Source organism: Poecilia mexicana, unplaced genomic scaffold (genome assembly GCF_051168715.1).
Source record: "Poecilia mexicana isolate PSO_F unplaced genomic scaffold, ASM5116871v1 scaffold_20, whole genome shotgun sequence".
Lineage (NCBI taxonomy): Eukaryota > Metazoa > Chordata > Actinopteri > Cyprinodontiformes > Poeciliidae > Poecilia > Poecilia mexicana.
The window spans coordinates 4,794,153-4,820,096 of NW_028263389.1; the positions used below are offsets into that span (position 1 = coordinate 4,794,153).

Here is a 25,944-nt window from a genome sequence, read left to right on the forward strand (position 1 = left end):
ACGGGTACTACACTTTCCTCATTCTTTCAAGACAGCGTCATCTGCTTTGGAAATATTTCCCTAGATGATCAAAGTTTAGAAATTAAAAAGCATTGACAGTAACTCCATTGAAGATTTTGAAACTACAGCAGGTAACAAAAGGCTAGCTATTGGAGCTGATAGCTTGACTAATTAAAGCTTGATTACTTCTCAGGCTAAAATGAATTAAATAAAATGCAACAGTTTTTAGCAGAACTACTGCTTTTCTTTCTGAAATGCACTCAAACATTTCTGTGTGAATAGTGATGGTTTTTACTGGCATGCTAGTAACACAATCTGTGTTACAGATTGACAACTACAAAATGATATTTATTTTAGGGGTTCAAGCATCTACCAGAGTCCCAGCCAGTGATGTGCACAGCTGGACATTAGGAGGTGCTAGAGCACCTGACCTTTTACCTCTGGACAAAAAAATAAGAAGGGTCCTTCTGGAATGTTTTTTTTAAATAGTGTATTGCTATTGATCTAAAATAGGTGAATATAAATTAAGTTGCCATTAAAAAAAATAAAAATCTAACATTACTATGGCAACACAGGATGCCCCCCCAACCCCCCCCCCAAACACTTTTCCCCCCAAAATGTCTGCGCACATCACTGCTGCCAGCATTGTTTAATTACTATATGCAACAAAAAAAAAAGTGAGCTTTGTTTATTGAAAATGATGCACATTGTTAAAACTAGTTGACAGAGAAGTCGTGCTGTGAAACCGTCCCTCCTCCCCACAAAAGCCAAGCCAGTGACGGTTTATTCACGTATTTATTCGTATCTCATAAATCCATCTCTCTCCATTTAAAATGGGTGAAATCAGATTAGAAATGAATCTTCTATACACATGGTCTCCTGTAGAGGGGGCATTCTGTACAGTGTGGTTGGTGTTTTACAGTGTGTATCTACATGTGATATGTTACAGAGCGGAAGCGTTTCAGGCAGTCAAGCCGACCCACCCCTGACCCCTGAACCAGGGGCCTGACGGGAGCTACGGTCCGACCCCGGACCAGAACGACCGGCTGCGGCAGAGGCGACCCGAAACGACCCCCCGCCGCTATTCTGATAAGAACAAAAGGCATCACAGATTCCCCATCGGTGGAGCGGTAGCTCTGCGTGGTCGATTATAATATTGAAGTATTTCATTTCACTGTCGTCTTTATGCAATCGAAACACGCAACAACTGATTTGGATAACAGATTACTGTCGGAAAGGAAGCACAGTTTGATGGATCTCTGTATAAAATGGCCTCCTGCGGCCCCAATCAGTTGAATACATGTTATTTACATGACTGATAACGGATCACAAGCTAATCCAGAACAGTAGCTTGAGGCGCTTCGCAGTGATCTAACATTTAAATTTTGCTTCTTTTTTTTATTTTTATTTTTAAAGACTTCTAACTGAAATCATCTGTAACAGCAGAGTTTGGTGTGATGTCTGTGAGAGGGGGGGAAAAGGGGCACTGTCCCTTTAAAAACTGAAGGAAACCTAGGCTGTGCAGGTTTTTTGAGTCTCTTTATGACGCAAATAAGGCTTTCTCAGCTCACAACGTGAGCATCATGGATGAAGTAGCTGGGTTGAGCGATCAGACAGCAGCATTTTCTCCCCCTCTGTTCTGCCTGCTTCTCTAAGTAACACATTTCTTTTTTTTTTTAAAAAAAACACCATCACCTTCGGCCTTACGTGAAAACAGCGGCTAAAGATATCAGAGCCTTATTTTTCTCCGATCACCATCTGCTAAAGGGTTGAAGACGACGCAATCCTGCTAACATGAGGTACGAATAATCAAAACATAGTGCTGCATCGAACACAGTGGCTTCAGAAGGACGCGACCTACAGTCCAACTCCAACATCTGCAAATCACACGAACTAGCGCCGCTGTATCTTTTCTTTTTTGTTTGTCCATTTTCTGAGTTTCAAACGGAAACTGCAGATGATCAGAGTCGTTCTCGTAGATCGCCGTGCCAACGCCGTTCTCTCGTTACGTCACAGTGTGCAAAACAGGCCGCAGTCTTGATACAGCCTGGAACGTTTCTGGCATAAACCGGCACTACTGTCACCACCCACCCACCCACCCACAAACACACACACACACACACACACACACACACACACACACACACACACACACACACACACACATACACACTAATGGCTTGTTTTCAATGAAATTTTTAAAATATCTAATATCCTCCCATGAGTTCTCATCGATTTAAAGACACAATTAAGATTCCTTTTTTTGTTTTTGCCCCAGAAGAGATGATCCATCGGCGATTTTTGTCGTTGAGGATGGCATCAATCCATGCCGGAAAAATAAAAAGTCTGCGCGCACACGCTCGCTGCGGCGCCGGCGGTCGTCTAATGTTTGTAGGCAGCATGCAAGCACGCAGGATTTTCTAAAACGACTATCTGTCCCACAAGGAAAAAAAACAAACAAACTGAATTTCAGGCACTGAACGCCAAATACAACTAACTTTTTGCCTTTTAACAGCTCTATAGAACTAGAGCTTTAAAAGAAGGTTGAGCCTAAACTAGAAAACCCTCTCGAAAGCACTTTCAGTCTTATTATTTCTTCTTTTTTTTTAAAAAAAGCCAGTCAGCCGCTTGGGGTGGACATCTAAAAAGAAAAAAATATATATATCCATGATTTCTGTTTCTAAAACAGAAAAGCGGATGGATGAAATGTTTTGCATATTTTCATGGAGGGGAAAAGGGGGCGTTATATATTATATAAGGACTAGGAACAGGAATGCGGCAAAAAATGATGCTGCAAATTAGGATTTGGTTTTAAATGACAAAATAGCTTATATACATTGGTGGTTATCTTGTGCAATTTTTTTGTTGTTGGTTTGTTTTTCTTGGCTGATTGAACAGCAGAGAGGGGGGGGCTAGCAGAGGGGACAACACCAGAGGACTTTGTCCCTCTATTCTTGGCCAAATCCTTCGGTTTCCTCGATGGCGAAGAGCAGCTTCTCCTTCAGCTGTTCGTAGCTTTTATAGGGAGGCAAGTCCAGGCGGTTAAAACTGGAACAGAGAGATTAGGAGGAGGAAGTCAGTAGAGAATTAATACAACCTTCTTCAAGGCATCGTTAAGAAATGTCACATTTTGTATCTTTTCAATCAATCTAATGGGGATTTCACTTGATACAACACAAAGTAGCAATTTTTTTTTCTTCAAATAAAAAAAAAAGAAATCATACTCAGTTCAATTGTTGGTGGAAATATTTTGCTTTTGTACATCTGAAGAAAATTATTTTTTTCATCTTTTTGAAAAACTCCAAGCTTCACCAGATTGGATGAAGGGCAGCTGTGAGACCCTCTTTTCAACTTTTCATACAGATTCTAATTAAGACTTTAGACTTTGACTGGGCCATTCTAACACACGTGTATGCTTTTAAGAGGTTGTATTACGTGTTTTCCAGCCATTCTGTAGCATAAAAATGCTGCATATATCTGATATGACTTAAAATAAATTTTATTTCCAGATTAAACACCTTGAAATTGGGTCTCTGTCCCTTTAAGAAAGTTCTACTTCTGAAACTCCGCCTTCAGGAAGTCATCACAACATGGCTCCTCTTTTAACCCTTTAAAAACATTTTTACCAGTGTTGTACTGAGAAGTAGCTCCTATCATGAGCTCAGCTGATGCTCAGTTCCACCAGGTGTTTGCTAATTGTTGCTGGCTAGTCTGAAGGAGCTGAATGGTTGCCATGGGAGATTAAATGATTTCTCAAACATCCATGAAAGATTCAAGGCAACACTCCAGGTATCTTTTTGATGAGGGAATAACATTATAACATGATGTAAAGCTAAAAAAAAAGTTCATTTTACATAATACTGCTTCTTTAAGAACAAGTATATTTTTAAAAATATTTAAGGTATTAAAATGATTGCCCCCATTAGTGCAGGAATAATGTGCCAAAAGTGTTCTCTTCTTACACAGTAATGCTTTTTTTTTTAAAGTCAACCCTGTTTAAGAACATAAAGTCTCACAAATGTGTTTGTCTGAAGCATGAGAAGGTTTGTAAAAAAAAAAAAATTAAAATAAATATATATACACATATACAATCACATATAATTGACAGTAAAAGCTGCAGCTAACAGGTTTTCAAACTGAAACCTACTGACCATGTGTGGCTACGGGGAAGCCATGTGTCCTTCCCCACTTTCTCGATGCAGAACTTCTGCGGCCCGTTGCTTCCTGCAACGCAAAATGAGACAATCAAGAGGACCGTAAAGCTCCCGGCGTCGTCCGGGTCGTACCAATTCCGTCACTGACCCATCAGCTCAGCGAAGCCGCCCAGAGGAAGCCGGCAGGTTCCCGTCACAAACTGCATGAGTCGCAGACGCACTTCGTTGTCCACTTCTTTCACCAGCTAGAGGGAGGAAATCGACGGCAGACACGGTTACAGACCGACGCTTCTGGCAGGGAGCTCACATTGACGTCAGATGCGAACACATCAAACGCTTGAGCGACAGTACCTGCCAGAACCAGATGATCTGCTTGCTGTTCCTGGTGTAGTGGCGGTACACAGTGTTTCTCTGCCAGTCCTGCAGGTCCACCTCCTGCATGCCGCACAGCATCACCTGGACGCAAAGACAAGCAGACTCAGAACACCGGTCGAGTAGAAAAAAGAGGAAGCCACTGATTAATTTTGTCACAGAGAAGTCTAAAGTTGTGACGTTATCAGAATAAAAGCAAGCCGGTCCTCAGAGGAGGAGCGCTGCTGCTCACCTCCAGCTCCTTCTCGTCGAAATACTGCAACCACTGAAGCGGGACCACTTCGTTGAAGCCGTCCAGAAAAGCTTTGGTTTGACCTTCCACCCCACGGGAGAACCTCCACTCTGCCATCAGACTGCAAACACACACAAGACATATGTAGGTTTTACTTTTCATAACGACCAAACCAAGCGTTCCCAAACTCCTCCATGGCCCCCCAAAGAGCATTAACCTCTGGATAGGGGGCCTCTTTGCAAACCCACAGACAATTCTACAAAATATGTAAAAAAACCCATAAACTTTTAGAAGGCTTTTCATTCACTATTCCATAATTATTACATTCATTTTGCATAAACGCTGCCTCATACCATGGTCATGAGTTCTGGGGCACAAAATTTTATTATCAGATAATATGACTTTATTACAAGGTAGTACAATTTGTGAGAAAGTATGCAATAGTTTATATTATTAATCACTAGACAATTTGTGAGACTTTATTAAACAATTAATCAATATTAATCACTTCAAATTTTATTTTACTACCCTGCAGTTCTTAGAGCGTTTTTCTTGTTGAACATTTCCCCATTTCTTTCCTTCTTGCTTGCGGAGCAAAGCAGCTTGATTAATTTGACTGGCAGCCAATCAGAAAATGAGCATCAGAAACGACATTTAAATTAATTATGTAAAAAAAATTAATAATTGAAAATCAAAAAACAATTTAAATTTTTTTCTTATATTTGCATGTTTTTACTCAACTTCTATGACACATTCTGAGGCCCCCACAGAGCCCCCTGGTGGCCACACACTGAACAACACTGGTTAAGACGACAGCAATTTCACAGGTTAGAGCAGGGCTGTTGAAACCAAAATCTAAAAATTTAATTGGGAATCTTGCATTTTTGTGATTTAAAGATGCAATATTTTCATTAAGCAATGTAGAAAAGAATAATTTATTGTAGATACTGAAAAAAGTCTCAGATGACGTACAGTTTTCTAACCTTTTGGGTTGAATACTCTGATTTGTTGGTCTAGAAAATGTTTTTTAGCATCAACAATGACAATGACAGTCCACAGATGCACTTTGGACGCACCCTGGGTTTATTTATATTCTGAGAAAACTACCTGATGTACTCCTCCTTGTTCTCCTCCGTCACCAGGATGTTGGTGCCATCGGGCTTCAGGTCATGAGACGAGATTTTCCCCAAGATCTCCATGTCCACGGAGAAGTACATCTCCAGCCCACATTCCTCGATGTTGTTGTCCCTGAGGAGAAGCGATGGCATGACTGCTTCTGTTTTCATTTATGCAGTAATGTTCTATGCAAGGAAATATAGAAACTCCAACCACAATGTTGGGACAACAGTATAAGCTACAACTAAAGAAAAATGATGATTTTTAATATCCTGATGAATTTGGGTTATTTTTCTGTTGAATTCCTAAAATTAACATTAATCACATGACTACACATGACTAGATACTTTTAAAAAAAAGGTTAAGTAATGTGTTTTCTTTGTAAAAACATGAAATGAGAAACATAATTTGTGAAATAATACAACTGAACAGCACAAAAATTTACAGAACCCTAGTTTTAGGCAGCTTATTGAAGGCAGACTTTTCAATTTTATCACTATTTCTTGGCTTTACCTCAGTAGTTTTAATGTTACTCTGTTGTTTCAGTAGGAGCTCAGTTTACATACTGAATTAAGATACTTTGAGATACATAAAGTAACTAAAACTTGTCAAACTAAGGTCCTAATTTCTTCTAAAGTCAGACTGCTTCTTATGTTTTGCTGCTAGGAAAAAAAGTAGCATACAAATAGCAAAATGTGGCTTTTTGTTTCACTTGTAAGCTGTAAGCAAATTTAAATCAAGATTCGCTCATTCCTAGTCAATCTTACCTATAAATCAGATTTATACCTTTGAACATAAAGTTTGATATCTCTTGTTTTCTTTCTAGATTTGAAAACGATCTTTTCACAATTTATTTAAAGATTTCAAAAAAAACAAAACAAAACAAAAAAAAACATTCACACTTTTAGGAAGGAAAAACAAAGCCAGGACAAACAAACTTTGTTTAAACTTCCTTTCAAAGTCTCTCGATGCATGTCAGCTCTGCAGCTGTGACCTCTGAGGACATGAATGCTACTGACAGTGAGCGCCGCAGAGCAAACACACAGCTCACCTGATCCAGATGAGAGAGTTGTAGAACTCCGGGTCGATGGACTCCAGGTCTTTCAGGATGAGCTTCTTGTTCAGCATTCGTTTGTAGAACGGCAAAGAGAAGCCCGTGTCGATGAACTTCCCGTGGAAAAGTGCCTGCAGAGACACAATGGGAGAGATTAGCAGTTAGCACGCTAACCGGCCCGAGAAATGCATCCGCTTATTTTGGACAATGTCAGCATTTTATTTAGCACAGAACGACGGAAAACAGTTGTGGTGGCGTGTCGGGGTGGGTTTGTTAAGCGGACGTGCCATCGCGATGAAGCGGCCAATGAAGCAGAAGTAGGAGAGGTGATCTGGGTTGATGGCCGACGCCGGGTTGATCTGCAGACAGTAGTTGCTCTTTCCTGCGTACTCAAACAGGCAGTACATGGGGTTCAGCACCTCGTGGGACAAGAGGAAGAACCACTCCCTGAGAGGCGTGGCGGAGGAGGAGGAGGAAAACAAATGCAGAACAGTGAATGATTTAAGGTGAAATCTGTTCAGGAGCGGTTTCTAAACTCATTCTGCTTACCGGGCTAAGCCACCGTAGTCCAGACCCTCCTCGCCTCTGAAGATGACATACAGCCTCCTCCGTAGGTCGTAAGGCTTCAGAGCCATGATCTGAAAGTGAACAAAACAGACAGGAAGATAAAATAACACATCATTTACTAGCTGGATGATAAATCAACTTTATCGATTTATCACATTTTTTGGTTTTTGAAGATTTCATTTTTGGAAAATCTGAACTTTTTTTTTTTTCTTTTCCCCACACCAGTGCAATCCTAGGGTTTTCATAGTTCAGCCATCTTGTTTGACAAGTGGGTTTTACAGTTTCTGCTTTGTGGACTTTGAATTCTGGTCAATTCCGCAACTCTGGAATATTAGGGACAGGCTAAGATTCTATTTTACTTTTAACAAAAAAAGTCCTAAGTTTACGAGAGCTACAGCGCAAAAAAATAACTTTGATCATACCTAAGTCTAACTTTTAGCGATCATATTTAAAAGAAATACTTAATCTTTTAACACATCAAGTTATCTGTATGTTTGAAATTACAGTGAAAGAAACTTTGTCTATTTTGAAGCAAGAATCACACACTGAGCTGCTCACATCATGTTCCTATACCTCTAAACCTTTGCTCTTTAAAAACAACTGTTTTTTTTGTAATTTTAAGATTTTAAGAATTGCATCTTTTTCTGCTATTGTGATTATATTCTCTTAAGTAAACAAAAATTCTCACAGTCCGGCCTTAATATTCAGTCATACAGCTCAAAGAAGGGTTGGATGAAATAAAAGCTGCATTTTAAAAATATTTTATACAATTTTCGTTTTTAGAAAAGAAAGTGAGCAAAAATAAATGTATTTTTAAGCCGTATATTCCATGCCCAGAACAAATATGACATAATATAACATTTGTCAGAGGAGAAAACTCAGACTGAAGTTCTTACTTGCTGAAAAGAGTCTTCGAACAGCGTCTGTCTGGAGACGGTGATCTTCACGTGGCTCGGCAGAGCATTAGACTGAAGAACAAATCACAGCATGAGCATCAGAGAGTAAACGATGCCGTCAAACAGAGATGCAACAAAAAGAAAACACAGACCTGACACAGGTAACGGAAGTGAGCGAGCTTCCACCTGAAGCTGCGCTCGTATGCAATCTGTGGGCCTTTGGTGCTGAGCAGAAAAACGTTTCAGAAGGTGAATGCTAGAAAAGTGCCTCACTTCAGGAAAAGATTTGTTTTAGGATTTCATACAGTTAATAGAGAACATCCACTCTGTAAACTACACACACACACAGAGCCGAAGCTCATGGGGTAACTGATCAAAAGCAGCATGATGAATGAGAATCTCCCTTACACAGAAGACTTCCCGGTGCGCGGGTCGCTGAACGTGGTGGTCCGAGTGTTGTGATCCACAAAGTAGCGAACTCCTTCCCTCGTGTACCGGATTTCCCACCCTTCAGGCAGAGGATCCTCGTTCTGTAGCCTGCAAAGGAACACACACATGTATAGATTTCTAGTTTTGCTGTCTTAAAAACAAAAAGGTCCAACCAACGATAGGGTTTGCAAATTAGCCAGTGGATGGAAAACCTTCGTACAACACAAATATATATGTACATATATATTCAGTTCGAGTTTATTTTATCAAGGACCACACCGTAAATAAAGCAACATTTGTTGCCAAAGGGCTGCAAATAAAAACTCTTTATGAAACGATAAAACCGCAAAGCGGTAAATTAGTAAGATCAACTTGTAAAATGAATGACAAAACAAAATACACTAATAAATAGAGGGAAAAAAAACAAGATGAAACCTGGTGGGTGCTTCGGATCAGATGAGCCAAACCAAAACGTTACACATCATAACAGGAAGTATGGAAAAGCTTTTATTTTCCATAAACCATATTATAACTCTGGATGCACCGCCCACATCTGGTTTCTATTTGCCCTGTACTCACCCTTGGGTTCGAGGGTCTTCCCACTGCGTTGTCTTGGTATTGTGGTTCACAAAGTAAACTCTGTCATTGGAGTCCACACGCCTCTCTACAGGTAGTCATGACACATAACGACATTAAAGTTAGATTAGATTAGAATATGTATAATCCAATTATTGACACAGAACTATACAGGATGCTACAGAGTTCTTTGTTACGGTCAGAGCAAACAGTTCTCACTAGAAAAAAGCAGCTAAAGTGTTAGATGCTGCGTTTCCATTGACCACATAATTGCACAAATTGGAATTATGAAAATAAATTCGCTTAATGGAAATACACCAATTTTGAAAAGAAAAAAAAAAAAACCCTCATGTTTTTCGATAAAACGGTTTTGCACTAGAATGAGTTGGTTTCTTGACTGTATCAAAGTTAGTGTATTTCACAAAACCACAATGGAAACACTTTTCTGCATCACACACGTCGCATCAACTAGATGTTACCACTGGCGGAAACTACAGAGACGACAACAGGAAGTGGTAAGAGGATGATGTCATAGTATGTTTCTCAATGAACAAACTTATTAACATGCAATTTTAATGGCATTTCTTATTTAATGGAAACAACACAATTGCAAAATTTCATTTTTTTGACATTAGCGTCATATCGACAAAATTTTGCATACATTTGTGATGGAAATGCAGCTATTGTCTCCAGTCTCTGTTTATTTTAAAGGACTGCAAAGTTAACTTTATCGTACTGCAGACCAATGATGAACTCACCCCAACCAGGAGGTAGAGGGCCAAGAGGATCATTCTCAGCAGACATCATAGATGCCTGAAATGAGCAATATGCATTACACTCCATTCAAGAAACAGGAAGAAAGACAAATTCTTTTAGGAATGTTAAAAAATAAATAGAAAAAATGAAATAATATTGCTGACTATCATTGTACGACTCATGTCAGCTGCTTTGTGTTTTCAGCAGAGTGCAGAAATCGAACCAAGATCAAGATCCAAGTTAATGTTTTTAGTTAAATCTGTTCTATAAAAATTTTTTATTTCAACAAATTGGATTTTATTTTTTTATTTTTTTTTACAGAAAAAACAATCATGGAATAAACCGTTATTCATCTTACTGAACGAGCCAATGAGGGGGAGGAGATGGTCATTTAATAATAAAAAAAAAAGTCAAATCAGGAAATCAGATTTAAAACTTTAGAGGCACTTGCCATCAACACAGAATGAAGAAAACTGACTAAAAAGGAATCAGCAGGAAGACAGAAACGGTTGCTTACAGAGTAGAGGTATCTCTGGTTGAACTGATGCATAGCTCCCTGCAGCTGGCTGCGCTGGCTCTGCCACTGCTCAAAGTTGCGCACCGATTCCATGGTGGGCCGCTGCCACGTGGTGGTCCGGGTGTTGTGGTCCACGTAATAGATCCGACCCCGATCGTCCACTCGGCGCTCCCAGCTGGCAACAAACAGAAAAGGAGGCTTGAGTTTCAGAGGCAGAGAAACGTGAGTCCAAGTAACCGAATGATATGTAGCTCGGTGATTTCATGTGCATCGTTCATTTTATGTTGTCTAGTTAGAGAATAAAGGATCCACTTTTGAAATTAATGATTCTCATTAATCATGCTCAATAATTCTCAAAAAGATCTTGAAATTAATCCAAGGAAAATCTGATTTTTTTTTCTTCTTTTTCCAAATCAATGAAAACTGAAAATTCCAACTTTCTTCAGGCAAAAGCATCATCAAAAACCCATAGACCTGTTGAACTTTTGTTAAGAATGGAGTAAAATCTTGATGAAGTTTTGAGATACATCTTGATTCATAAATGGAGATAATGTTATAACCAATTTATTTTCATGTCAATTGAGGAACTGAAGGATATTTTCTTCTTTTATGGTCAACATGTGTCAGATTAAAGTGTTACAACACAACAAAGTTTATACAAATGAGTGTTTTTCTTGTCATCTTTGTAAAGAAAATCTGAAAGAAGAGGAAGCAACAGCAAACTACATAGAATATTTGAGATTAAGTAGTCCTGTCACAACATTTAAGACCTGTGATTAATATATTTAAAGCCAACTTTGTTTTAAATACATTTAAACATTTTAAGGACTTAATTTTAGATAAATTTAAGACATTTTAAAGGATGCATGGACACCCTGAAATCAGCAAGTAGGAGTCTAATTGGTGAATTTCTAGTTGATGCTAATAGTCATTGGTCAAGAACAGAGGATTATGTTTACATTTGCTTTAAAACTGAAAACGCCAAAACAGACGTCCCTTGCAAAGTTATACGGTCTTGAAAAAGTCTGAGGTAAAACGGCGGCCCCTCACCCTGGAGGAAGCGGCTGTGGTCTTTCCCAGGTAGTAGTTCTGGTGTTATGGTCTACATAGTAAGTTCTCCCATGTGGATCTTTTCTCTGCTCCCACCTGAAACACATCCAGCGTCATGAAGTTTGAACTAGGAAGGTTATCAAATCCGTTTGAGCACATTTTTTTATTTTTGTACCCTGGTGGTAGAGGGTCTCCTGCTGGAGCATTAGAAACCTGTTGTCTGGGTTTCACCCCATCAGTTGTTGTTGAGCTGCTACTACTGCCTGCTCCTGAAGCTGCCGCTTCTGCCGGCGCTGGGGAGGAGGAGGACGATGAGGACGTTGTTATGGTGGGTGCTCCCTGGGTTGCAGAGGCTGACGTGGTAGAAGCAGCGGCGGCGACGGAGGAAGAGGAAGCGGCGCCGTTGGCAGGTTTAGCAGCAGGAGACGAGGCGGAGGAAGTTGTGGGAGCCGGAGGGGGCCGGGAAGTGCTGGCTGGTGATGTTTCAGCGTCTGGCGGGGCAGCATCGTGAGAGCTCTCCTCGTTTTCACCTGCAGAGGGCTGCGTTTCCCTTCTAGAAGCAGAAGATTGCCTGGGAACAGTCTCAGAGGATTCCCCGTTTACTGTAGAATATTAAGAAAAAAAAAGGAGCAAGTCTGCCTTTTACTTTGCACTTTAATAATAAAAAAAAAGCAGCAAAAGGGTTACACGAAAAAGAACATTAATATAGTTTTAAATAAGAGAGCTGTTTGCATGATGATATTTTTTTTAAATGTCATGTCACTCCAGGAAGTTGCAACTATTACTGCAAATTCAATCATTATTGGCAAATTTTGCACGGACTTGCAATGTTTTACCAATCACCACAACTTTCCCACAAATCTGACCAATCACCTTCACAATTTCTGAATTTCCTTCTTTTCTGACCAATCATTCGAACTCAGGGGAATTTTGACCAATTCACTTAGCCTCCTTTTAATTTAACTTCCCATTTCACTACATCAAACCAGCATGATACATTATGTACTTTCCAGGTAGTTAAGTAAGTATGTTACCTTCAGTTGTTATAAAAATGCTTTATATATCAAATGCGACTTGAAAGAAATTCAGCGTTTTGAAATTGGTTTCTGTCTCTTTAAGTAACTCCTGTTCTTTCTGAAACCCCGCCTTCAGGAAGTCACCATAACATCGCTCTGCTAATATTTTTGCCAAGGAGGAGCTGCATCCTCGAAGGCTGAGCTATGTCCAACAAGGCGTTTTGCACAGCTTAACGGTTGCCATGGGAGATTAAAGGATTTCTCATGCATGAAAGAATCAAGGTACATGTTTTTGATGAGGGAATAACATTGTAACACGATGTAAAGCTAAGAAAAACACCGTCAATTAAACAAAATACTGCCCCTTGAAGGTGTGGTAACGTGATTTACCAAGTCGCCTTTAAAGGCACCACAAGGGGAGACCTGTTGCTGTGCCGAGCTGCATAGTCTGTTCTGTTCAGCAATTAACCAGAGCCAAATGGCGATTTTCTTCCAAACAAACCGTGTCAGTTGAGTACTTAATGCTGCTGCATGCAGATAATGGTAGCTAAACAGTTAATACATGCCAGTATCTCATATTAAGCTTAACGAGAACACTAATGTTGTTGTGTTACCCCTTTTACATCCGTTGCCATTTAGATAGAAGTTGTAGACGTTCCTGCTTTCCAAATATTTAAAGGAAATATTCATTGTCACAATAGAAAGAGCAAAGAGTCGGGGAGGAGACATTACACTAAAGTCCAGCAGCAGGAGAGATTTTAACATGGAGAGAAAAGGAGAAGGAAAGGGAAGGTTTTGTGAGCAATTCAAACTTTTTTTTGACAATGTGGTGGGAGAGTTAAAGACAGAAGTACAAACAGAGAAATTCAGATATGGAGGGCAAATTCACAGGCAGAGCTGTGTAAATACCCTAAAGTACACAGTGACTGCAACATAAATCCTGTGTTGGTCCCACTTCACGAAGAGAGAAGCAGAAGTAGAGACTAGATATAAGTAGGAAGGTCTTTGGGTTCAGATCAAGGTATTCTGGACTGAACTGAGTGACTGAGCATTCAATGTACCACACAGGGTAAACGTTTTATTCCTAAACAATTGCAGGAATATTTATGTCTCGGAAAATAACACACAAACCGTAACTGGAACTCAGCAACCAGTGTCCGTCTTTGGACCATCTCCAGAATGAGTCCAGAGAGCCGTTTTACGTCCGTCCCAGAGGAATGTCATTATGCAACAAAAAACGCTGCATTAATTTTTAATCAAGAATAATATTTTTTGGATAAAGGTTTTGTCTTTACTACATAGAATGTTAAATAAAAGTAATATTGCTCAAACTGTTTGGTAAAATCCATGTCGCACTACATTTAATCATGAAAAGTCACGCTTATGTGGAAGTGTGAAAGAGATTACACTTTTTTTAACTGTTCTGAAAAAAAAGGGGAAAAGGTTGCATTTCTTCACTGCATTGCAGTTTACACAGACAGATTTAATGAACTAGAAGAGCATTAAACCATACCGGCACTTAACGGGACATCAGATGAACAGTAACGACCTATATTAATCAGAAAAGTGTGGGTTTTTCTCTTGAACAAACAGGGTAAACGTAGCTTTTTCTTCTGTTGAAAAGAAGTAACCTTCATTCATCATCCTCAGCTGAGAGCAGCTCTGCAGCATACTGCGCTCTGCTCCGCTTTGCTTTATGCGTCTCCTGGGTGTTCGGACAAAGGTGCTGACAGCAGCAGAGACTGCAGGCCTCACTTAATGAAAATTAATCAACTGTTCTTCTTTACACTTCATTACAACCCCATGAACTGTGAAGAATACAAACGTAAAGATCACTGAATCCATTTCCTGGAAACAGAATAGGTACGTGCAAAAAAAAAAAAATTATTATTAAAATTAAAATTAAAGAGAAAGTCAGATTATTACAAGATGGAGAAAAAAAGAAAAAAAAAGAAGAGGGCGGTAAAGAGAGAGAGAAAGTAAACCCACCCATTCTGGTGTCTGGGCCGCTGTCTGGAGGTTGGTGCACCGGGGTGGAGTTGGGGGTCGGATCTCCGTTGATCACAGCGGTGGTGTGATCGAGGGCAGGGCTGGAAGGCACCGGACCATCTGCTCCGCTGGAGGCTGAGCAAGAGCCTGACCTCTGACCCAAGTCTGTTCCATTCACGGTGCTTTAAAAGGAAAGTAAACATTACTTAGCATTACTTTATGCTGGTTTTGCTTTAAAGGTTGAACCAGTTGTTATTTCTCCTTAAATCTCTTTGAGCGATAACTCTCTGGGTTTTATGACAAGTTTGTGTATTGCAGTGTTTTTGGCTTCTGCTTCAAGCACCTTGTAAAGGCAAGCAATGCAAAGACACAAACTATTCCCCTCTGTGGTTGCAGCCCATTAAAAAGGTAAACAGAAGTATAAATGTACACATTGTTTAAAACAGGGGGAAAAAAAAGAAGAAAAAAATCACACTCAGAGTTAAGTTTGAGGCAAAGACGTGGCTACAGAAAGACGGACATAAAATCTCAAAGCAAGGCGGAAGGATCTGTTTTGTAGGCAACCTTACAAGAGACTGGTTTATGTTTTACCAGCACATGTTAGCTGCATAAAAAAACACTTAAAACAATAAGTTCTGAGTAAATAATAAGTGGTAATATATAGAATTTTTTATTAAAAAAATCTGAAGTTTACTTGTTATGAAATGGCACTATGTGCCTGGAAAATACTTAATACTGCCCCTTTAACTTGCTGAACAGATCTTCACAATGTTCAAGTACAATGAAGACCCTTCATTTATTTAATTTTTTAAGACGTTGACCTAAGTAAAGAAATACAAATATGATTGTTTCATGAGTTTACCTGTTTGCAGCCCTTGAAGAAGAGGAAGAGGAGTCTCCGTTTTCATGAATGGCATCACCATTCTGCTGGACTTCTGGAAAATAGATTTAAAAATAAATGAATGTTAACATGGACATGTTATGCTGAACAGACTATAAGGCAGATCATTCCCACTAAGAAGTATATTATCTTGAATATATTGAACTACATATGCTTCAAACTGAACTTTTTCCTTGATGGACACCACCCACCACACACACACACCACACACACACACACACACACACACACACACACACACACACACACACACACACACACACACACACACACACACACAGTTAATATAAATAAATAGTGCGCTCACTGGTGCCATTTGCTGCGTTGCCATTGGTCAGCGGCGCCAGTTCCTCCTGGTCAGTGACAGTCAGGCCATCAAGGTACACAGTCAGCTCGCCGACAGGCACAGAAACCCCTTTCTGTTCCACACTCAGCTTCAGCACCTCCTTCACATTCTCCACTGTGGAGAACAAACGAGGCAGCGGGGAGAGAGAAAGGTCACAGTCAGAGAGGAAAATAAAGAAAACGATACAATTAAATACATTCGTGCACCGACAGAAGTTTTTCTGGCTGGTCAGCAAGCTTTAAAAAGCCTGACATGCCAATTCTGATTTTGGTCGATACAGATTGTTTTTCCTTTGTTTTTTTTTATAAATGACACCATCAGGTGTTATAACTGATTTCACTTGGGTCTGAAACGTGGCTGGAAACAGCAGCAGAGTTGCAAATTTGGCAACATCTGTGGATAAAAACGGTTTCACATGTAAACGTCGGCCGATTGCCAGTCATCCAAAATTGAGGAAATTGCTGCACTGACTGATCAATAGTCGCCTTATTCCCATCTCTGTTACTTTGAAGCAGTTAATTGCCACTCTTCATCTTTAATCTAAATTGCCATTTACTTAAGATGCCACAGTATTTACAGAAACACGCAAGACAAAACATATTGCATTAATCTAAAATAGAAACTAATTATTTTTCTAAATGATGCTGAAATTACATAAAAAATATAACATTACTATTATTACTATTATTACTATTATTATTATTATATGCATTACTACTAGTTATTTGGAGCTATAAAATACAGTCGGTGTAAAACTTTGGATGCAATGACAATAACGGCCAAACATCTGGGTGGAACGTTAATAATTTAGTTCATTATAAGGATTCATTCTAAGTATTTTGTAGAGTTTATCATTGCATAATCAGACGTTGCTTTTTTTTATATGCACTATTTTCCTAAACTGATTAAAGCTTTAGGTCTATGCATCTTATAATCTCACATTTTCTGTCATGCCGCTCCAAAGCCTGAATGAGATCCAGCGTAGCTTTGCCCAGCAGAGCGTCTGCTTTCAGGGTGTGGTGACTCCATACTTTGAAATCCACCTGCGTGTGTGGCGTTACAGTCCTACAAAAAATAAATATAAAAATCAAAAACACATAAAACACTTCTTAAGTGATAAGAGCTTAAAAAAGGACACAGTGAATGTAATAAGTTAAAAAACAGAAAGGAGGTTTTGGAGTTAACCTTCACACTTCTGCTGCTGTTGACATAAACAGTTCATACACTTTAATCAGGATGCCATTTACGACTTTTCCTTCAGCCGACTGAACTTCAGCACAGCAAGTTTAACATCTAACAAATGAATAAAAACACTGATTTTTTTCTTTTCTTTTCATTTTCACATTTCCTTCCCCTAGAAATGATAAGATCCACGTCTGGCACAATGCCCCGTCGTTGAGTTTCAAACAAGGACAAAACGAGCAGCACACAGTGCGGTCATTGTTTGAACAGCCCAGCATACCGCTCCAAAGGGAAACATCTTGCATTACAACCTCAAAGTCACGAGAAGGACCCACAGGAGCGAGCAAAAACATCCACGAGCCTCTGAGCACTGTGACGGCCGCTCTTATCAGCACTAACTAGCCAGGTTGGAACCGTCTGCAGTGATTCATTCCTGGCTTTCGGTCGAGATGCTGCAAGAGAAACTGCAGTGTTTGTGCTGTTAGCTCTAGTTGTGAGAAAACACAAAGAGGTCTGTGTGCTTGCAGGCAGCTTCTTCGCTTTTTCAAATGATTATCAGATGAGCCACCGGAGGGGGTTTTCCTCCTCGGATGCTACGCGGAATTCACAAACTGCTTGAAAAAGTTGGATTTTGATTGTGTAACGCTCAGTACGGGACACGAACCGAGCTTATTAGAATGGATCCTTCTGCCTTTCTAATGGTGTTTTTACACGAGCTCAAACGCTGCCGAATGTCGTTTTCACACAAACACGGCGAGCCAGGCAGGAAGGGGTAAACGGACGGTGCTTACAGAGTCAGCCTCTCGTCCCATTTCGGGTTGGAGGAGCTGTGAGATTTCGCCGTGCGGCGGGTCTCTCCCTCTGCTGTCACCTCCACGTAAATGGCCGCCCCGAAAACGCTCTTCTTCCTCTTGAGTTTGGCACATGAAACTAGAGGACGAAAAAAAAAAAAAAAAAGGAAAAGATGATTGAAAAAAATTAGACCTGAAAGGTGATCCTCCGGTCGAGGACACGTTGACTCACCAATGGCATGGAGCTGTGATGTGCGTCTGTGGTTATGGCTAGTCTCTGCTCTCGATGAGGCCGTGGCCATGTCATTCACCACAGTGGGAAAGCCTTTGAAAGGAAAACACACAACAGAGACGTCAACCGCTAACTCCACACGAATTCACAAATAAGACCCGGGCGGAAGGCTCCAAAGCTAATAACGACCGGATCTACTCATTACTGTTTTCAGTCAAAGTTCAAACTGATCCTTAGGAGCGTAAAAGAGATTATCATAAAAAAAGCAGCATTATGTTGTTGTAACCTTAATATTAGAGTAATAAACTGATGCATACTCACAACAGATGTGTTTTGCTAGGCCCTCCTGTTCAGCCTACTCCGTGTCCCATGGCGGCACTGAAACCAAGATCACAATAGATCAGAGAAGCAATAAAACTTAAAAAAGGATAAAGCAAAGTGCATTGGATGCATCAACCTCATTTCTGGTCTCTAGGCTTCATCAACCAACTGCAGGTGTCTTTATACATTTTTCTTTGCTTAGTCAAATTCAGATAAGGGTAAGGAACAAACTGTCTCTCTTAAAAAGTGTACACACCCCATTAAAACGGCAGGACTTTGCAATATAAAAAAAATATTGGAGCATTAAAATAATAGCCTACGTTTTCTTTCTGCACTTAATGCCACATTAATCCTGTAGATTTGAACTGAAAAAGCAAAACAAGACGATAAATAAAAGAGCGCAAACATTTAAAACTTTAAAATACCTTTTTGATTCCACAATTCGTCACAATTGGAATTACGAAATACGTCAGGGAAATAAAAGCAAGATTTGCTGATATCTGACTGTGCGGGTCAAACACAGATCATGGAAACTGGAAGTGATGCGACATAAAAGCCATCACAGGTTGTTGGATTTCTACGTAATAAAGCATGAAGAGCAGAAAATACTCCAGGTACGATTAGGAATTTCGCTTGGCTTTCGACTGATTCGGTGGGGTAGTTTTCATGAGAAGACACAAAATCCAGGACTCAGAAATCCAGCTGCACTCTGGCAGAACAAACACGGCCTGGTTTTTCTTCTGCACACCTCTGCATACCTGCCAAATTACTTCGTCACCTTGTAAAAACAAGAGCAAGAGCTCGAAGGAACGCAAACACCTTGGCATCTCGCTCGAAAATAAAAAAGGTAAGGAAGTTCAAGGTGAGCGTTCTGGTTTTGTAGAGGGAACACACACCCACCTTGGATGTTTTCTCCCTTTTATTGCTTTAACAAATCAGCAAAATTTGCTCCTTTTTTTTCCTTTCTTTTTTTTTTGACACAAATTCCCTTTAAATTCAAAGTAAAAACTTATTTCTGAATTCGGTCATTTAATTCAAAGGGGGTGAATAGTTACGCAATCATTTATTTTTTAAGATAATTTTATTCAATTATTATTATTTTGTAGAAATCAGTTTTGTTCATTTTTTGGCAAAAAATAAAATTGTTGATCGTGATTGATTTGTAAAAGCAATATGTAATTAGTTTTTATACGCCCTGTAAATGTGAGGGCAGCATGGATTGTGGGTAAAAGTCGACGCCTTTCTGAAACCGAGGTTGGAAAGCAATGGGCCTCCATGTGTCTGAAGATGTTTAAAGTTCAAACTATTAATGGTCTGTAATTTGCATTAGTGAAACAATTTTCCTTCGTGGACTGGGCACCAACACGGTTTCCAGCCCAGGGTCCCACATCCTTGTAAATCCGGCCCTGTAGTCGACCACAATATCATGCCGGCATGAGAATAAGGTAACGCCAAAATCTCTGAGCTAAAAGGGTTTGCGTGTGAGGCATGTCTGCTTCAGTTCGCCATTGTCTCTCTGCAGTTGTTTTCAACCAGAAGGGTCACATGTTGGCGCCAAGAGAAACAAATATGTAGCGCCTTTCTTGGCCTTTTGTTTGTGCTTCAAGCTGCAAATTCAAACTTTTTCAAAAAGCAAAAAATAAAGTTTGTTCTTTCCATGTCTGTCGTTCCTAAGCTGTAGGCTGGACATGAGAACAACAAGCAGAGAAAATATTGTTTACAGGAGATCGGCTGGGTGTAATTTGTTGCCGATGATATTCTTCCAAAACGCCAACCCTCTGAAAGGAGTCGCACAGAAGGAGATAAACACGGCCATGCCCTCACATAACCTCGCTGGATGACTGCTGCATTATTACAGTGGCTTTAAAAGAAAAAAAAAAAAAAGTAAGGAGTGCACCACACAACTCAGACTGAAAGTTAGGAGGAAGTTTGAAACAGAGAAAATTTTTTTTTTAAAATGGTGGTGACATCATCTGTTGTAAGCTGTGATAAATTTGAGACTGGAGAGGCTGAAAACAAAAGTATGAACTATTTAGTTTGTTTTAAAAAAGGACAAAAAGGAGAAAGTTAAGCTTAAAATACTTGCTACTCATAATGATGCAGTACTTTGTGTTGGCATATTGTCTAAAATAAAAGTAAAATACATGGTGTTTGTTGCTGTAACATCATAAAATGTGGAGAAAAAAAGAAAAGAAAAAAAAAAACAATTCAAGGGCTGCAAATAGTTTTGCAAGACACTTCTGTTCTCACAAACGACGCAAATGTGAGTTCAATATTTCACATTCCTCTGCTTCCCGTCCTCCACCTTACGGCTGCATGCTGGACATGAACGAGACAAAAGAAGAAGAAGACGGTTTGAGTCGGTCAGTGGATTTTTCCTAACCTGTTGTCATCACTGCAGCGGTGTGCGGGTGGATTTGCTTACAAAACAGAGCGAGGGCCGGGTACCGCTCGAGCATAATGCCCTTTATATTTTTTGCTGCATGCACTCTGGTTTATCTGAAGCAGGAGTTGGGCATAAAATCAGAAGCTTTAAAAAACACACACACACACACACACACACACAAGTACTGTGGTTAAATATTATCCCAAAAATAAAAGTCTGTAAATGGACAACATCCTGCACTGTGTTTGGGATGAAGACACTTTAGGCAACCAGCAAGGAAACCTGCTGACCTTTGGAAGGTGCAGTCTGGACAGGGAGATAGTGAAGGCCTGGAGGTGCAGAAATGCATCGAGTCCAACAGCAAAACCACAAAGAGTCGGTCTGGATAACACCAAGAGATGATTCTGCCTCCAAATCCATTTTCACAATATTTTGCATTGCATCTCAACCAAGCTGAACTTTATAGGTTGCATCGGTTTTTTCTGCAGTGTTCAACTGTAAAAGGAATAAATGCTAAAGAGCAAAAAAAAAAAATTAATAACCGAGTCCCTCCAGGAGTTTTATGATTTTTTTTGCAATCAAAATCACTGATTTTGTGACACTACTTTAGAAATATTTGCGCTTAAGGGCGTGAACCTTTTTGTCATTTGCCATGACGATCACGGACTATAGCTTGACATCAAGTGATAAGTTGTAGAAGTAAGACATACTGCCACCTGTAAGTGGGAGTTAACAGTCACCTAAAGATACAGAATGTAACTTATTAAAAAAAAAATCTCAGCATATTTCCTAAAAGTATCATTATACTCCCAGTAAGTGGAGAAACACACCACTCAGTCACTCTCATGCTCATTCCTTCCTGCTTTGATTTTGCTACACTACAACTGGCCTGCCACCAATGCTAATGCTAGTTAGCACAGCCACTGATGATGGCGGATCAACAGTTTTTTTGCAACTGTAAGTTGTTCCTTCACTGTTAGCACATTTAGCAGCATACACAAGGTTGATTGACAGCATTAAGACCCTCCTTCTGGCTCTGATTGGTTGTTTTAGAATGGGAGCGAAGCATTTCTGCAGATGGTAATATTAGCTCAGGGAGAAAGTGGAGGAGATCCATTTTTTCCACACATTACCCATCTCATCTTATACTGTCACAACATGATGGTTTTAATAAATAAGGAAAAAGAAATATTTTTATATGCAGCTTTAAATTCAAAGATTTATTATTAAATTACTATTTTTGCACAAAATTTGCAAAAAGCTCATAATTATGCATTACCACAAAAAAAGTAGGCATCTGTTTATTTTGAATGAAATTCTACAATAGAGGAATTGCAAAAAAAAAAGGGACTGAAAATTTAGCTAAAGTATATTCTTTACCAGTCACAAGCAACATTTTATTTGTAAAAAAAAAAAAAAATGTATAAGTAAATAAATAAAGTTGGAGGTTTGCCCTCATCCTTTGTTTTTATGCGAATACTTTTCCCTGGTCCTGTTTGCCTTAAAGATGTATTTTCACAAGAAGAGACTGCGCAAACAGGAACGTTCCAGTTTCTCCTCAAAAGACAATCCACCTGGGAGTGATTCCTTCAATGTTCCATCAACACAAAACTGGCCAAGTTAGACATCCAAAATCCTAAATTACAACAGCACAGGATGCTGTAGAAAACAACATTAGCATCTGCAACACATTTCCATTTCTCATTTTGTTGAGCAGAAAAACCTGCTCAACAAAATGACAAATACCTCTGAGCCTAAGGCAACAAACATGTTAAACCTCTTATTTGATGTCTGTGTTTAGTGGTATGAGCACAAATTTCGAAGAACCTACAGACGAAACAAATAGTCGGAACATTTGGTGGCGTTATTACTAGAGGTACCTCCTCCCACAAAAGACAACGGTTAGGTTAATTAGTTAGAAATTTAAAAAGAAAAAAAAAATCTGATTTCTAACACACACAATCGTTGCCAGGTCACAGAAACACTCTCCAAGTCAACTCGGCTAATTCCACCATGAGAGAGGTGTTTAGAACCGAAGCTAGACACCGTAGTTGTTTCAGGGTTCTAGAAAGGAAACTGCATTTTCCACAGAGCCATGTTTGAAGTTACTTCAGGATGCCACAACAGAAGAAAACAGGAAACTGAAAACTTTACACTGAAAGTTGGGGTGTTTTATTGTTACAAAGAGCCCGATTTGTTCAAAGCGTATGCAGCTAACTGTGGTAATAAAATGCTAAAAGCAGCGTAAAATGTCAACTCTGTTACCGTGTCTTTGTTTTGAAATAACTGAGAAATCCTGTTTAACTGCATAGCCGTGTAGTACGGCGGTTCTCGCTCTCACACACGCGACATTGCCTTTGCTCCCAATATAAATAATTAATTGATTTCCCACAGAATGGCTGCTTAAGGCTCCGTTATGATTACAATAAATGGATAAATAATTTACAAAGCTGGTACATAACAGTAAATCAGAGCTTTCTCCTCTTGGACAAAGCTGTTTATTTTAAAATGATCTAAGAAAAAACATTAAATATCTTGAAATTAAAAAAAAGAAAAGAAAAAAATGTTAAGCTATAAAATGTAATGTAAAATGGTGACAGAGACTTGTTTAACTTTTTTTTAAGTCGGATTTTATTTCTTATAGCTCTGTAACTTAGGCTCATTAAGTATTTAGTTTTTAATTTAACCCAAATGCAGAAAAAGAGTTGTATTTTACTGGCATTTATGGCTATACAACATCCAAATCAGCAAAAAAAAAAAATTTGTCGTGGGTCAGAGATTTTCAGAAAGTGACTGGAAATCAGTAGCAAAAAAAATCTCCAAGCAGTGCATTTGTTAGAAATAATTATTCCTGTCTGTGTTCACTAAAGATGGGCTCTAAAGCAAAGAGTTTGTCAGTGTGTAATTAAAAAGCTGCTGGTGAGGCAAGTGCTTACCTGCCTCAGGTAATGGGGATCTGAACGTAGACACAAATCACAAACAAATCTTCACAACTTTAGAGGTTGGGAGGTTGACAAAATACAGATATGGGTGAAGATTAACTAACATCAAAGGTCAAAACGTAGAGTAATCATATTCTTAAACGATAGAGCGTAAGCTGCGGAGCCCTGCGTGGATATAAAATAACTTACCATGGTACTAAACAGTAATCTAGTCAACAAACATTGACCAACTTTGCACGTTCACCAAACATGTTTTTCACGGTGGTTCACAGATATAGACTCTGAACCTTCCCGGTCTTAACCCACTGTTTCTCAGCCAAAGTGTACCCCCTGCCTTATGGCACATCTCAGCAATATGTCTGGCACTATGTGAACATTTTAAAGCAATGTACTGGAAGTAATCTGCAACGAAAGCTAAAGTCTGGTAGCTAGCGCTCGTTAAGCTAGCTACTAAGCTGCACATAAAACATCTTATTTTGTAGCCATTTGGTTTTACTACTACGTCGTTTGCAGGCAATTATCGTTTTTAGTTGTGAGTATGTTTTGACAAGTAGTTGAGGTGATAATTTAGCGTATTTGTTGAATTTTTTAGAGGTAATGTTTCCTACGGACAGGGGTATTAGCAAGCTAACGTTACAAACTTAGCCAAGTTAGCGGTTCTCCAGCAGCAGCCGGGATGCACATATTTTCCCAAAACATGTTTAACAGTGTCAAAAAGTCTCTCGGAACGCCTTAGCAGCATAAAATACGGCGTGTTTTACCTTGTTTTAGCGCTGCGCTCCTTCCCTCCAGTCTGTGGTTCGGTAACGTTAGGGCTGCTGGTCACCGCACAGGCCCCACAGTCAGCTACGGCTCTACTGCCATCTCTGTGCGGATGTTGCCGAGCAAAACACCCGGGTGTCACCCGCGCCACCCCAAATACTGCTGTGTCAAGGCAGGCGAGTTTTTCTGTTTTTTTTTTTTTTTGTTTGTTTGTTTTGTTTTGTTTTTTGTCAAACTCTTTGGATGCCGCTAGCTAGAAGAAATTCGCGTTAATTAATACTTTACTTCATGTTTTATTATACGTAAGTAATTTAATGGGTTTTTATATTGTAGTTATTTTTGAATAAGTTTGAGGTTTAAGCGGTTACACTATTATTGCCTCAAAGCAAAGGTGAATTGGAGTTTGTTTTGAATTTAATACAAAAGTACGACAAAAAATGAAGCAATTAAAGACGAGAAAACAAGGCAATCTATATCAACATAATTAGATTAGGGTCGTTGTTTAGACTTCACAATAACAAAGGAACAAGCTGTGAAATACAACATTTTATTTATATTTTATATTTTTTGTTGTTGTTGAAGCTGAAAACAAACTATTAAGTACTGTATATTTAGAGTCGAAGGATAATGCTATATAGTTTTCCAAATTTTGTACAATTAAAGATATTAGAAAGTATGGCATACATTTTTGCCTTTGTACTTTTTGGCATTATTAAGAGTAACTCACAGCTGATTTGTAATTTTGTTTCTGGTCCCAAAACAATGATCCATGTTTATCTGCTCCAGATCAACTTATTCCTACCCTAATGCACCTTCATTTTGTATAGTCTTGGTAATCTTTTCAGGAATCCCCCTCTGATGAGGTATGTTTTTGTTGTTGTTTTTTGCTCAGGTTTATGTCAAATCAAAGACATCTGAACCAAATTAGCACATTACAGCACCACCCACTTTTCCTCATCTCTAAGTCAGCATATATGGGAAGAAGTTATGTTTCATACATCCCTGCAGTTACTTATTATTGAGGATATTAGACCGGTTTTCTACAAAATACATTAGATCACTTCAGTTTTCAAGACCAATATTTTAAGCTCTTCCTATTCGTTGATTTGTCAGCTAGTTTCTGCTCTGATCAGAAAATACTGCTGGATGGCATCACTGCTTGGACCAGCGAATTGGATTTCAGACTTATAGTCGCTGAATAAAAACACAACACTTTTATTGGCTTGTTATGGGGAAGAAACCCTAACTGTGATAGGCAGACCTCAGCTTTGGTCACAGTTAGGTGGGAAGGATAAAGTCACTCTGACTCTTAAAGCTCATTTAGCAAGGCAAAAGAATAAAATTTAGGTTTCCCAAA

At 39.3% G+C, this 25,944-nt stretch overlaps 1 protein-coding gene across 1 annotated transcript; it reads right to left on the reverse strand.

The window, feature by feature from the left end:
- Positions 1 to 673: 673 nt before the first annotated feature.
- wwp1 (WW domain containing E3 ubiquitin protein ligase 1) lies at positions 674 to 25,025 on the reverse strand. Its single transcript, XM_014981440.2, has 25 exons — positions 24,587 to 25,025; positions 18,498 to 18,554; positions 18,177 to 18,269; positions 17,945 to 18,083; positions 16,912 to 17,036; positions 15,933 to 16,085; positions 15,587 to 15,659; positions 14,725 to 14,906; positions 11,895 to 12,321; positions 11,720 to 11,815; positions 10,670 to 10,844; positions 10,155 to 10,209; positions 9,400 to 9,484; positions 8,800 to 8,928; positions 8,544 to 8,616; positions 8,392 to 8,463; positions 7,478 to 7,566; positions 7,216 to 7,375; positions 6,926 to 7,059; positions 5,866 to 6,006; positions 4,759 to 4,879; positions 4,506 to 4,610; positions 4,303 to 4,399; positions 4,152 to 4,224; positions 674 to 3,048 (listed from the first exon to the last, which is right to left on the reverse strand). The coding sequence occupies exons 3-25, from the start codon at positions 18,244 to 18,246 to the stop codon at positions 2,949 to 2,951; spliced, it is 2,874 nt and encodes a 957-aa protein (XP_014836926.2). The 5' UTR covers positions 18,247 to 18,269; positions 18,498 to 18,554; positions 24,587 to 25,025; the 3' UTR covers positions 674 to 2,948.
- Between the last annotated feature and the right edge of the window lie 919 nt (positions 25,026 to 25,944).